This window comes from Lotus japonicus, chromosome 6 (genome assembly GCF_012489685.1).
Source record: "Lotus japonicus ecotype B-129 chromosome 6, LjGifu_v1.2".
Lineage (NCBI taxonomy): Eukaryota > Viridiplantae > Streptophyta > Magnoliopsida > Fabales > Fabaceae > Lotus > Lotus japonicus.
This window is the reverse complement of record NC_080046.1, coordinates 7072825-7088004: the sequence shown is the minus strand read 5'-3', so window position 1 is coordinate 7088004 and position 15180 is coordinate 7072825. Positions and strand designations below refer to the sequence as shown.

General features: G+C 37.5%; 1 protein-coding gene across 1 annotated transcript; it reads right to left on the bottom strand.

Moving 5' to 3' along the window:
* Positions 1-11116: 11116 nt before the first annotated feature.
* LOC130724800 (uncharacterized) lies at positions 11117-12252 on the bottom strand. Its single transcript, XM_057576080.1, has 2 exons — positions 11922-12252; positions 11117-11814 (listed from the first exon to the last, which is right to left on the bottom strand). Exons 1-2 carry the CDS (start codon positions 12250-12252, stop codon positions 11117-11119), a joined length of 1029 nt encoding a protein of 342 aa, XP_057432063.1.
* Between the last annotated feature and the right edge of the window lie 2928 nt (positions 12253-15180).

Sequence of the window (15180 nt, the reverse complement as noted above, 5' to 3'; positions counted from 1 at the left end):
CAGCAATCGTCAATTAGAACCCGAAGCAGAATTTAAATAATGCATGTATATCTATCACTTTTGCAGTTCTTAAAAGTTGTATATTTCACCTTTAACGTTAAAAGAATGGTTGAGGGGAATAAACACCACTACATATATAGTCCAAACAGGGGGAAGTTACAAAACGGTTTGCAACCAATATACCATGTGTGTGTGTGCGCCAGTTTTGATTAGAAATTCAAAACAAGTAACTGCATGCTATTAGAAATTCAAAAGTAACTGCATGGTTGGACACATAAATAGGCAAATAGAGAATGAGCAAACCTAAAACAAAGGAACAATATGGTTACTCAGTGATGCAATCAGAAAAAAGAACAATCAAATCAAGCATATATGAAGGAAAATTTGGGGAAAAATTGAAGCTAAAAACATAATATAAAAAAAACCAAAACAGTAAAACCAAGGTCAAGTGACGAAACCCTAACAAATGCGAAAAGGGACCAACCTCAATTCCTGCTGCCTGCTTGAATGCCTGCTGGTTGGATGAGAAGTAAGGTTTTGACAAAGGAAAGAGAAGTATGTGAATCCCGCAAAAAGTGATAGATAGAGTTTTAGGCGTGTGTGGGATTCCCATGCATGAAACATAATTATCGTATTTTTGCCATTAGTTATTTTCACATTCAAACGTGCAATTTAAATTATGAAACACGGAGATCTATACAAGCAAACTTAATTCCCATATATGAAACATAATTAGTTCAAACAATAATACAAATGTTTTTATGTTTAAAAAACCTTTAAACCTTTAAAAAGAATATATGTGTAATTCAATTGAGTTTGTGTTTTAATATATAAAAAGTCGCCAATTTTGTGGATAACCTTCTTCTAGCACAGTGGTATAATTATCACGCATAGAAAGGTGTGGTGGCGCGTCCAGTGTATGGCTTATTAGACATTAAACACTTTGGGTAGTCCCGTCACGTGTCATAGCATTGGAAAATAGAAATGACTACAAAAAGCAATTGCTTATCAAATCAGTCGTCAGTTGTCGCAGGGGGAATTATGACATGCTTTATGTGACTTTTTCTGATTAGTTTCACATAGGACTATCCGCAGCTAGAGCCATTTTTTGGATTACGTTCTAGTTTGCACCCGAAGTGTCCCCTCAATTACAAAAAATCTTGAAAGGATTTGGTTAATCCTCATTACCTTTTTATCCATAGTCATATCACGTCCCTCACGTCATACTGATCTTCTGTTATTAAACCCATTTTTTCTCAATTTATTGAATGATTATTTTAATTTAATAATATCTCTAACTTATCATCCCTTATTTTCACTAATCGAAATAATAACAACTTTCTTAACAAAAGCTCAGCTTTAACTATGGAACAGCTCCCTAACATAACCAAAATGAATAATGTTACTCACACGAGGTTTAGGATAACATGCTAAGCCTAGGAAGTAGTCTTCCACCGATACGTTTAAACGGAAGTATATTGTGGAGCCGACACAAGCTATTGAGCTGTATGACAGTAAGTTGAAGGATGAGATGACGAAATGACTGGTTAAGTCCCTTGCGGTATAGTTATGATTTGATCTTCTAGAGGTTAAGTCTTGATCTGTGTGAAGTGTTTAGGATTTCAATAAGTCGAAATTGGTTTGAGTGAGGAATGTTTTGAGGACGAAGACGGCAATAATGGATTGTTGGATATTAAGAAGATGATTAGCTTATGAGTAGTCAATGAATTGATGATTAAGGGGATGAGTCTCGTCATGCACGAGGTATTAAGACTCAAGTCGAGTTTTAAATTTGAACGGTGACTAAGTAGAAGATTGATTTCGTGGTGCGAGTGACGATAGTTACGAAGTTGGAAGTGACGTTAATGGACTATTAGATTCCAACGCAGTATTCCGTCTAGGAGTTATCAAGCGACTGAGTTGAGTTTGGATCATGAGTGAACATCACAAGGTCAAGTTGAGCATTCACTCCGGAACATAGAGGAGTACCGAGTTTCTAATCAGCATTTTGGACGAACAGAAGCAAAGGAGCAAGGGGTTAAGGTGGTGCGATTGCACGAATGCCAACAAATATTATTTCCAACGGAGACCCAACGCAAGTGGTCGAACTGGACAACATAGAGTTGGAAGATGATATGTCTTTTGAGACGCCGTCGATCAACATGGGGACTAGAAGAGTGAAACAAATCAAAGGGAAAGCAGAGTGCTTTAGTGAAAGTTATTCGGAACAAAGACACGGACGGTGCTATAGGGAATTGGAGGAAAAGATCAAGGGAACAATATTCAGAACTTTTGCCAGACCTTAAGTTTCGAGGACGAAACTTTCTTTTTGGAGGGTAGTAATGTGAGACCCAAGTTTTTAAGCTTAGAATAAGTGGAAGAGATTTCCATTTACGATTAGGCTTGACGTATCGTGAAGGAAAACCTGAACAAGAGTTTATCGGAAGGAATATATTTATGAAGGAGAAAGTTCAGGAAAAGTTCAAGGATTGCATTATGATCGATAAAAGATATAGCACGATCGTTATACGCTTAACCTAGGTCAGAAACCCTAGTATATAGCTAATTTTCACTTTTAGGCACGATGGAAGTTAATTCCAAAGATCTTCAGAGAAATGTTAGAACTTCTCTTTTTCCATATATTACAATCGTTTCGAGGCGAAACTCTAGGATCTACGAACGTCCGATTCCAATCATCGGAAGTTTGCCGAAACCGAATCCCTGGTATTTCAAAACCCTAGAATCACCCGACTATGGGGATTTTATCTATTCAGAACTTCAAATGAATATTCTACACGCGTACACCCATTTCTCTTGATGATTTCAACCTTTCTTCAGAAGGAAGTTTTCTATTCCGACATTCGATGCAAAAAGCAACTTATCGGGTAAAATAGTTTTATACCGACTATGCATTAGTTGCCAAAAATACAAGGAGACCTCTTTATAGTTTTGGAATTCTTTTGCCAAAACATATCTATTAATTCACGGAGAATGACGCCGGAAAAATCAGATTCGCGAAACTTTCATTTTCCCGCGAATTTCCATCTTCTATATATAGCCAAGAAAGGAAGAAAAACACAAATTTTCCTCCATTTTCTCTCCTCAAACCCGCGGCCAAGAACAAGGAAGAAGGAAGAAGAGTTTTTGTTCAATCCTTGCTTGATCGTCGATCAATCAGTTGCTGCTTCAAGGCTTCGAGGTATAGTCGCTAATCCTTACCTCTGATCTTTTTTTCCATAGCTTTTCTGTAGACTTTTCTGAGCTGATAGTTTATGGGTTTTTGCAAAACTATCCTGAATATTTCATTTCTGATTCTAAACCTCTTCCTTACATGCCCAAGATCACTTCTGCCGGATTAGATTTTCCGTTATGTCGCCGGAATTCCGCCGGAATCAATTTTAGCCTAAAATACCCATTTTTGGAGTTTTTGGAGTAAAGCTTCAACTTTTAGGCTGAAAAATATCGCCTTAGCTTAGTGCTAGTAGGATTAGTTGTCATAAACGTCGTTGGTGACGTCCCTGCAAAATTTGGTTTTTGGGATTTCAGTTTTGAAAATCCCAAGTTAAAAATCATGACCAAAATACCCCTGCGACAGTTTTTGATCCGATAATTTTTCCGAGTTTAGAATACCCTTAGTTACGGCTAATGATAGCATAGGAACCAAGTTTGATCGAAGAAAAATCGAGTCTCCTAATTACCTAAAGTGGCCGAACCTATTAAAGGGGGAGGAGGAAAATTTCCTTTTCCGAAAACTTGTCTTTCGCGCTAGATTATCGTACCATAGAGTATAGATTACTTCGAGTAACCTTAGTAAGTATCGATAGCTTAGTTTTCGATAGATTCTGATAGTATTTCTGTGATTTTGTTTTAAAGGAACTTTTGAGGAATTTCCTGAGGAACAACACTTTGAGTGTGAGGAAGCGTTTGACGATCATTCTGGAGAACCTTCAGGTGAGGGCTTCTCACTGAATCTCTAGTTAATATTTAGGGTCGATGCTTTCGACATTGTTTACTGTTTATGCACTGGATTGTGTGTGATTGGAAAATGTTTTCTGAGGCTTCGGCTGACAATGTAGATGATGAATCTACTGAATGCTTTTGAGATTGAATCTTCATGCTAAGTGCTAATTGGGTAATTTAGGATGTGTGGTGCATGCCTTATATGCTAAGTGCTATGTGGTTATTGCTTAATATATTGATATATAACATGTTGATTGGTTGTGCTGAGTTATTTATACTTATGCAATGAGATCTGAGATTCTGAGTAGTGAGAATAGCGGGCAGGTCATGCCGATTTTATTTTGAGAGTTTTGAGAAAGTTTGATAGGACGAATGAGATTCGGACCTTGTTATGGTGTTTTATGGATCGAGGCATTCTCTGGAGTCATTTGGGGATTAGGAGATCCCGAGAACTTATAGGATTTGCGATAAGACTAAAAAGGATATTATTTTGAAAAGAAAACTCATAAGACATTAAACAACCTCTAAATCTTTAAATAAAGATAATAAACTCGAAAGGAAGCTTCGGATGCAAATCTTAGTTTTTGGAAAACGAGAAGTGTCGTCGGATCCAAGTGTTGAGGAAGTTGAGGTGTGTTGAGTATGTTGATGCTCTTGTGCTGTTGGAGTAGCTATGTGTTGTTGGGCTATCCTGGGGATAAGTCCGGGAAACCGTTAGTTTCCGAGAGTGTAATACTCTGTGCTCGTTGAGCAGTTGTGACCATCGGATTGAGATGAGTCGGATGATTTGGAGATCATCATGAGTTACTATGTTGATGTGAAGAAGTGTCTTTTGTCGCAGAATCGACTTTACCTTAGGGTAAGCTTTTAGAGACATTAATTTAGCTAGAACACGTGGCGACGTGTCGAGTGAGGTCGGAGACGTTGTTTGGCTAATCACTGCATTGCATGCACTCATTAAGTGGTTTAAACACGGCGAGATACCGGACCACGGCGGATTCCAAAATTGGTTATAAGACCAGGATTTCCGCGTAAGAGCGCTGCTAGGTGACTCTTAGTAGCAGACCGAAATTGCAGACCTACGGGTTATGGCTGATCTGGCTACCTTGGTTTGGTGTAAGAGACACGCGGGCAGAATGGTCCCACCGTTGCTGGTGCTAGGATTGATCCGGTTGATGTCCATCCCAGAGGCACGCGAGCAGAATGGTCCCACCGTTGCTGGTGCTAGGATTGACTCGTTTGATGTCCATACCTATGTTTGGTGTAAGAGGCACGCGGGCAGAATGGTCCCACCGTTGCTGGTGCTAGGATTGATCCGTTTGATGTCCATCCGTTCCGGATTGCATATTGGTTGACTGGGTTAACCTGCATATCATTTCATGCAACATGCATACTGACTTAGTTGATGAGTGTGTGTGATACTTGTTAATTCTATTTGAGGCATGTTAACTGTGATTTACAGTCGTTATATTCTTTGTGGAATAATGCAACCCTAGGATGTTATCCCTAGTTATAAGCCTAAGTGGCTAATCTTTTATCGGTATCTATTGGTGGTATTATTTATATAATTCTTTGGAGTTGACCCTCGCGTCTTCTGTGTGTGCTTTGGCGAACAAACGCCCATTGTCAGATGTCTTTGGCGGGCTAGTTCATGATGGTTCACCCTTCGGGGGGAACTAGGTTGGGATGCTGGAACAGGAGCGCGTCGCGGTAGCGAGAGGATGACGGATGGTGTACATAGACTAGGTCGTTCTGGATTTCGAATTCGGACGACGATCATGCTAGCATGTAGGATTGAGTGTTAGTGTGAGCTCCTCAAGATGGGATTAGTGTAGGAGTAGAGTCCTAGCTCTGAACATCATTTGTTCCTTTGGGAACAGGGTAGTTTCCCACCTATAGCTTTTTGAGTGGTTTCCTTATGGGAATCACAGAGAGTTGGTTGGACTTAGGAGGTCTTATTTTCAGGCCATTGGGTCAGCTCATTCTCAGTTTTGAGGGATAGTGTTGCGGACACTTCACCCTTTCATTCGGTTTGTACATATTGCCTACGGGCGCTACTCTTCTATTACCCGTCACTGGAGGTTTACTCGTGACGAGGTTGCTACGTACAGCGGGGGCTGTTTATATATTGTATATTAGTTTTATTACTTTTCGCATTTGGGTTTTATTAATTTAGTCTTGTCTTAGTTATTATCAAAAAAAAAATATTCACGTTTTTCCGCATTAAGTTTACTTTTGGTTACTAAAGTGACGCCACCGAAATCAGGGTGTTACACACACCTCTCTTTTGAGGTGTGTGAGGTGGAATGATGAGAGAGATAGGAAGAAAAGAAAAAGTAAGGGAGAGAAAGTATGAGATGTGATAGATGGTAAGAGGAGAGAGATAGAAACAAAAAGAGGTGGAAATGAAGTGTTTTAAAAATGAGGTGTGTATAATCGAACCCTGCTTTGCTTTAATCGCGGTCACCGAGAGACATCTTCTCTCAGGTTCGTAAATCGCAGTCACGCATATTATTGTTTAAAATTGTCCAACATTCTTAACTCAACTTTTATCTACTCAAATGATTTTTTATTAGACACTCTACCCCACGACTTTTTATTTCATATTTTTATTGAATTTTTAATTTCACCTTTTAGTATTACATAAAATTACAATTACCAATTTACATTAAATTAAAACAATAAACACTTAACACTTGATTTTTTTTTTTGAAATATAGACAATAATTTATTTTATTTTCTTTATTAAAAATACAATTCACGCCAATATACACACCTCCTTATTTATACACTTCATTTCCACCTATTTTTATTTCTATTTCTCTCCTTTAATCATCTATCACATCTTATACTTTCTATCTCTTACTTTTTCTTTTCTTCCTATCTCTCTCCTCCTCCACCTCTTTCCACCTCAATTTAGAGGTGTGGACAAATAATTATTGATATATACACACCTCATTTTTAAAACACTTCATTTCCACCTCTTTTTGTTTCTATATCCAATAATTTCTTATTAAAGACTCAATTTTCACATATTTTTAATTATTTATATCTCTCTAATTTTATCATCTTTCTCATCTTATATTTTCTCTCTCTTACATTTTCTTTTCTTCTTAAAATCTTTCTCACAATTCCAACCCTCCACCTCAACGAGAGTTGTGTATGAAACATTACTCTTTCATCGTACCTTCGTGTCCAACGTCTAACATACTAGTACATTCATCTCTAGATTTTCACTGGACTTGCTTATTACCCCAACCACAGCCCTCCTCTGTCTTTCCAAACCAACATCTATTATGGACGAATCAAAATCTTTCCTCGTAGGTGGTTGTTCCTCTTTCCTAACGTACGTTGTGTTCCGCGGCAGAATACCAGGGATTTACACAAATTTTGAGGATTGTAAAAGCCAAGTGTACGGGTTTCCGGAGTCACGGTTCCAGCCTTTTGATAACCCAAACGATGCTTGCTCAGCTTGGCTTAACTTTTGTTCACACTCCTCCAAAAACGATATTTCGACGGAATCTGGGGGTTTTTATGCATTCCATTGTGCATCTCAATGTAGCCCGGTGAAAGGGAAGAACCTGCTACCCATAATGAACGACTCCGATGGATGCCAGACTCCGTCTATTACAACAGTGATTTTGTATCATTTGACCATTTTATCCAGTTAAATATAGATCTTATATTTCTGACTAATTTTTTTTCAACTTTAGATGTAGTTTGGAGATTTTGTCATCAGGAGGAGGCCGCAGTACCACCAAGCCGGAGCCAGTAGATTTAAGTACAGAAGTGAGGGAGATAAGCGTTGCATTGAATAAAGTATCCCTCCTTGTCAACGAATCCATTGGCCAAAATAAGGTACGCGGGTAAATTCTTAAATGCCACGTCCGACTTCATTGCAACCCTATATAAGTGCAACCTAACGGCTTACTCTCCAAATTATAATGTGTTTTACAGGTAATGAACACCCGGGTCGACAATTTGCAGTCAACAATGGAATATCTACAAGTTTCTGTATCAAACATTTCTAAAACTAAAATTTCTGAAGACGTAAGTAGTCTTAACGACACAGACGCGCCATGGCCCGTCCCGGCAGGGCCTTTGGATGGGAAAGATAAAATAACCACGAATGACATTAACATGAACCTGAACGAATGTGAACAGGAAATCGACACTGAAGAGAACTTGAATTTACCCAAGACCCTAAAATTTGGTTTATTTCGTTTAATAGTATATGTATGATATAGTATGAGTTTGTGGTAACCCAATATATTATGTCCCTTGTCAGGTAATTGGATGGCCAAGTTCGATAACTAGTAAGAAACTATTCCTGTCACCGACACCAGGGACACCAGATCTTAGGCATTCGAAATCTGCTCAACCAGATAACCCCGATGCAACGTTGCCTTCTCTGGTCATCCACGCTACCAATGAAAAACACCATTCCAGCCCGATCGGCACTTGTACATACTCTGAAAACAGTCACCTGGAATATACTCCAAACTATACTGGTGGATACGTTTTACCCGATGTCAGCAAAGAACCCTTCCAGTTTCCGCAAGCAAAAGATTCCCTCCTTGTTTTACCCTTGCCCGGTAATAATTCATTTCATTCATATTTGCAGGGTATTTTAAGCACTTTTCGACCCACAAGAGATATGATGTTGAACCGCGCGGAGCTTCAGGTTGCAGCCTACGTATTCCATCCAGAGATGGCTCATTGGTGAGATTTAAAATGGTTGAAATGTTGAAATAAATCACGTTTTGACATATGAATATGTCTTCACAGTGAGGTTATAATGCGCATGGGGAAAGAAAAGGTTACCAGAGAAGAATTTAATTGTTTTTGGGAAGGAAATGTAATCAGTTCGGAGGTAAAAGTATCTGTATATTGTGTTTGTTCCGTATGACTATAGTTCATCCTCCTCTCTAGCTAATTATTTATTATTTTCGTATTTCCTTTAGATGATGAGGTTGATGGCTATTCGAGCAACGCACTTGCAGCGTGACAGTGATTGCCCTAGTCTCTGGGTCTTACCTCCTTCCTTTGCGGTACGCTATAACTCTTACACATGATCATTTCATTTTTGGTGCGATTTTAATTTCGTGTGCACTTACCATAAGGATTCTGTATTAAATGAGCAAACGGCGCAAGAACTGTTCAAATATTACGGCCTTGCTTGGATGCCACCTTTGGATTGCCTCTCGCACGTGAGTTGTGAACAACATTACTATTCCCGAATATTACTCGTATCTTTGTTGCTATAAACTCCAATTAATTCTTTATTACTCCCATTTGGAATTACATCAGATATACCTTCCCATACTAGAGGATGGATTTTGGTTTTTGGCAATAATTTCATTGAAGGATGAAAGTGTGTTTCACGTAGACAGCAATCTAAGTATTAAAAAGCGGAAAAGGAGAATTATTTCATCAATGGTAATGAAATTGCTCACCATAGTTCATCCTTGTTCCTTTTCCCAACCAAAAAAATAGTTTGTCTGACGCACCATAATTTATAAATATTATAGTGTGCTGCAATATCCGATATTATTTCTATCGGGAACTATTCATCAAATATAAAGAGAGTGGCTTCGCAGTTCTCTTCATGGGGAATAAAAATGGCAACCGGAACTCCGGACTGTGACACACGGTATGTTATCTTGCATTTATATTATTCTTTGCCCGTATTCTTGTAATGTTATTTCATAATTTTTTAACGTTACTATGTTTGTAATAAAGTGAGACTTCCGCTGATTGGGTCCTTTACTGGCTTCGACTCAACATGAGCGAGTTCAAAGGGCGGATGAACCATCATTTTACTGGCCATTACGCGTGTGATGTGAGTAAAACCTATACTCATTTATATTTTACATTTTTTTTCTAATAAGCAAAATCGGATTGCTGTTTTCAATGACAACTTTAGATGGTAACCTTAAATTAATTTGAGAGTGTTCCTCACATTTTTAATGGGGATGTAATTTTCTTATGGGCAGCACAAGTATCATAAAATGAGAATGCTATCAGCTCTGGCTTTGATGATGGATTCAACAAATGAGAAGGGGCTGGAATTGGCGCTAACAGCGGAATTAAAGTGGCCCTTTATTATAAACGGTGATTAAGTTTCCATAAATTTCAAGTGGGGTCTGCACATCATCTCTTTCGGCTCCGCAGTTCATTAGTTAGTTATGTGTTCCACTACGTTAAAGTGTTAAAGTGGTCGCATGCAATTAGTATGTAGCAAGATTTTATAGGACCACTAAGCGTATTGTAAGCTCTATAATTGTTCATTATATTTTGTATTATGGTTTTGACATTCGGGCTATTGGGAAAATTAAACAAAGAGCCCGTTCACAAATGTTAAATGAAAAACAAGCCATATCACACCATTTTGATAGAAGTTTTGTCTAAGTGGTCGCTCACATCATAGAAAAAAAAGCTAGAATTCTATATAATTTTTAAAATTTAAGTGGTCAATTTTGTTGTAGCCTAGCATGCGATGTCCCAAGCATCGAATTAGATTTAAAGCCGATGTAGGTCCCTAATTATACGCCCGTCACATGACTTGCTTTGAAGACCGTGAGGATTCTCTCAAGTGGGAAAAAACTTGAGGAATGATGTATAATTGTTAAATTATACATAGATTCAAAAATATGTAATTAATCAAAGAATTTTGATAGTTAACATGAAAGGTGAAAAATGAGGGAGATTTTATCAACTAAGGGTATAAGAGGAAAAAATTATATAAAAATTTATTAGTTTTCCAAAAAAACATCATTTGGTATGATTTTAGTTTATTTTGTTTTAATCCTGGGATCCTTGTATTATATGTTTATTGTTTTTTAAATTTTTGTTCCATTTACCGAAAAACATCTCGCAGAGCATACCAAAACCCATGAACAATGTTGTGCCGGAAAACAACAGATTGGGAAGGAGGCGGAAAGCAACAGAAGGAGGAGGAAAAGCGAGACAAAAGAGAGGCAGGGGAAAGAGAAATGAGATATTAGGGACAGAGGATGGTGACAAATATATGTGACACAGATGATCTCCAACCCTGGTTTATTAATACGCAAACAAGGAAAAAACAAGGGAACGGTTTTACTGGAAATGTAAAAACCATCATCTGAGATACAAACATTACGTAAATTACATTTAATTATATTGTTAATAATGCAAGAAGATTCCGAAAGGTAGTTTGGATAGACGAGTTTACAGGCCTAAAGGTACTCGAATAAGAGATGAATTTGACATAAGTATTCCTTGTGTTTGGACCAAGAACTTTGAATTTCCACGGATAATCGCCGTTTACATTGAAACCATACACCGCGAACCTTGTGGCGAATATCAAACATTCTCCATTAACAACAGTGAAACCCTTGATTAGATCGTCAAGAATCCCCAGCTGTCCTATGTTCAGGTTTTGAATAAGGACCCATGAACCAGGCGCACCTTCTAAAGAAGAAGTCCAAAAAGTAAAGGTCGATCCAATATTTCGAACTAGACACAGAGACTCGGTTGACGTCCATCGGCTACCCCATTTGAAGACCCCGTATTCACCATGAAAAGGATCCTGAGCAGCCTCAATAGGCAGGGGTAGGGTGGATTTTTTCTTTTCCCCAAATGAGTATTTCCCTATGAATGGGGGTGGATTATCCTCCGAAACTGAATGCTCTTCATCGCTGTAATCGATAGTGGTTGACATAATGTACAAAGTATCATTGACAACTGCAACTTGATACAGTTCCAAACCCCTTAGCCCGAAATTAAGATCACCTTCGATAACCTGCCAATCATATTCAACAAAGTTAAATTCCTTGATCACATATGGGGGTAACCATCGATGTTCAACACCCGCTATACAGATCAATTTATAATCGTTCCCAACTGTGTCAGATGGAACGAATACGATCTGCATTCCAAGTTCATGACGATGTTGCAAATGCACGGTTTTGGTGGCTTACTATCCACTATCTCAAATTCAACCAGGACCAACCCATTCCACGAAGCGAGGATTCTCCAATAACTGTTAAATAAGTTCAAGAATTGAATTGGCAATCCTGGTGAAGGACCATTATCGAATAAATGATAGAAGTCCATCCCCATAGGTGCTGGAACGTCAGGGAAAGCGAAAACGTGCATGTCGCCGCGTTGAAGCATGTTGCGGGCTTGTTGACGGCAATAATTGAGCTCCATCGAGAAATCTACTACGGGGGATACACTCCTAAACTTACAATTAAGGTATGCGGGTGCACGAGATAACACCTCATACAGGTGATGAACACTTAACTCCATGCTTGAAACACAAAACAAGTTAAGAACACAGGGAACACTGGAAAACTAGAAGATGCAAAAGGCTCTTGCTTGAAATTCGGTATGGGTGTGAAGACAAAAGACTACGACTGTCAAACAACCACTTATCCCAAAAGCTTAAGCTGTTGGGTAAGGGTCATTTTAATAGTTTTATATTATTCTAACACGCCCCCTCACGCAAGAGCCCTTTGGGCTTGAAGTGTGGATAAAGCACAGGCCCGACTACCATGTGCTTAATTAAATTCCACTTTTTTAATTAGAAAGTGAAGGGAGCGGGGATCGAACTCTAGACCGCTAAGTCACAGAGTGGGAGGCACCCATGTTTATTATATTTCATTTATTTATTTTTTAACTTTTAATGATGTTGAATCAAAAAAAGTGAAAAGAAAAAAAGTATTTATTTCCCTTAATGTTAATTGCAAATTTTATTTTTAAAATTAGTCACTATTATTAAATAACTGGTACGGCTACAAAGCTTCCAAGGTGCCATTTGTCAATACCACGGGAGCTCCGCCGGGGGCAAGGAAGATAAAAAAGGTAATCGAGGGATGGTTACCTTACTCTAAGAAATTAGGGACCAATCTGACCCTTATAAGTTATAACTCAAGAACCAACAACATACTTAACCTAAAAAAATGGGATAAAAATTCCTTCAAGCTCGTGAAAGTAGAGGCACTTATTTTAAAAAAAAAAAGGATAATATTAATTAGGATCCCTATTATTTATTGGTAAATATTTTTTTTTTGAACTTCATTATTGGTAAATTATAACTTACTACTACCACATGTGTTTTTCTTAAGAGTTAAGTTAGCATATATGACCGGGACCTTTATAACCTTTTGCATTTGGACTAAAATATTCTCAAAATTTATCTTTAAAAGAAAGTTAAATTGTGTCCTTTTTGTAATTTCGCGGACCTACAAACTTCCTATTTTCTCCCACCGCATGTCCCACCAATGGCCTTCGAGTTTTCTGCGCGTTTCTACTTCACGCGCGCTTCTTCATCACAGTTTCACAGCACCAAGTTCTGTCAATCTTCCTTAAATTATGTGTGGCCAAATAATTTCAATGCACTGGTACGATTTTGAGAATAACTTCATATATTCCTTTCTCATATGTTATTCTCTGCATCCAAACAAAGCATTAATACAGAATTTCCATTTGAATGCTTGGGAATAAATAATAACGAGAAAGAGAGTAGAAAGAGAAAAGAGGTAAATAATATAATAATAGCATACACATCTGCAACGTCCATTCCCTTATAATTCACATGTGCCCCGTAGTCCATCACCTTTGACCTTGAGAGTTAAATACTAATAAGTGAATTATTTTCATATTAATTTTATTATAAAATCACACCCATTTTAGTAAATATACAACCAACAAATGTTTTCAATAGTATTATCCAAACTTGATTCATGATATCAAACTATATTTCTAAATAAAAGGCTTCAAACATAAATCACATTACAACTAACTTACTTTGGAGAGATTGTAGTAGTTATTCACACCCCCTTTTAATTTCTACGTATATTTTTATTCATAGACCCTTGAAACTGCCAAACAAGTAGGGAGGAGAAGAGATAATTATCCGATAAAGCTGATCCCTTGGCTCGCACACAGGGTCTGGGTTATAGAGACTGCATAAAGGTGACAAAGGATATGATGTGACAAAACGCTAAAGGTGACAAGATCTCGCATCTCGAAGCTCGAGGTTACTATTTGAAAGTGATGTGTGAAATGAAAGGTAATGAGAAAGGCTACGTTGCAAAAGATGAAGCATTGTTGGTCCTCGTGCGCTTTCGAGTAGAGGATGAGGGAGGGCACGAGTAATAGATTACTTTTCCATAAAATTTATTTTTTAATGAAAAATAGACGAGTAGTGAAAACGAACGATGGTAGTGGCGATGCACGTCAAATGACCATATTTGACTAAAGAAAAAAGGTTAAAAAACACAACAAAACAAATTTGACATCTCTAACAATGAAATACTACATTAATATAATATAATGAAATCAAACTTTTAACGGATATATTAATTTTTACTACTAATTTAATACATTTTGGGTACCACGCCTTGAATTGACTTAAGGAACCACAGCAAGCACCTTTTTGGTAATAGTTTTATTTTACACGACTTGTTTTAAGAAATTGTAATAACTGAAGATAAACATTTTTTTGAACTAATAACATTAAAATTTGTTGAACGTGAAATGTTTTTTTAAAAAAATTTGTGTTTAAGGAAGATAAAGGTTAATGCAATATATTTGGTAAATTAAGAACCACATACACCTTACTCACTAGTCACTACTAACCCAAAACAAACTTTCATCTTAATTTCAAAAAAACAAAAAAAAAACAAAAAAACTTTCATCTCTTTAATTTATCACTTCAACATTTATTGAACATATTCGGAAAATCCATATTCACTACAACTCACCGGTCTACCATTATGTTTTGGAAACTAAAATTCAAACATACTGTAAATGGGACTGATGTTGATCGTTCTGCTAATGAATTTATTGTCAGGTGGCCACTGTTTGTCTATAAAAGGATGTTACCATACTCTCTTTTTGAACTAGTTGAAAAGGACACTACACTAAGGAGTGGAGATCTTTGACCAAAAAAAAAAAAAAGGAGTGGAGATCTCTGCACATAAAAGGCACGTAGGTGGAGGGAAAATCCCCTACACAAAACCTTACTTGTAGTTACCTTTTGGAAACAGATGGTATGGAGATCTCTGCACATAACCCCCACGTGAAAGGATTTTGCAGTTACTTTGCTCAGCCTGAAAAGGTATGTCATAAATTTTGTGTTGCAGTTATTGTTATGACATTTACCATTAATGGGAAAACCGAATTTAAAGAATGTTATGCACGTAGGTATCCTTCATACCATTTAATAAGATA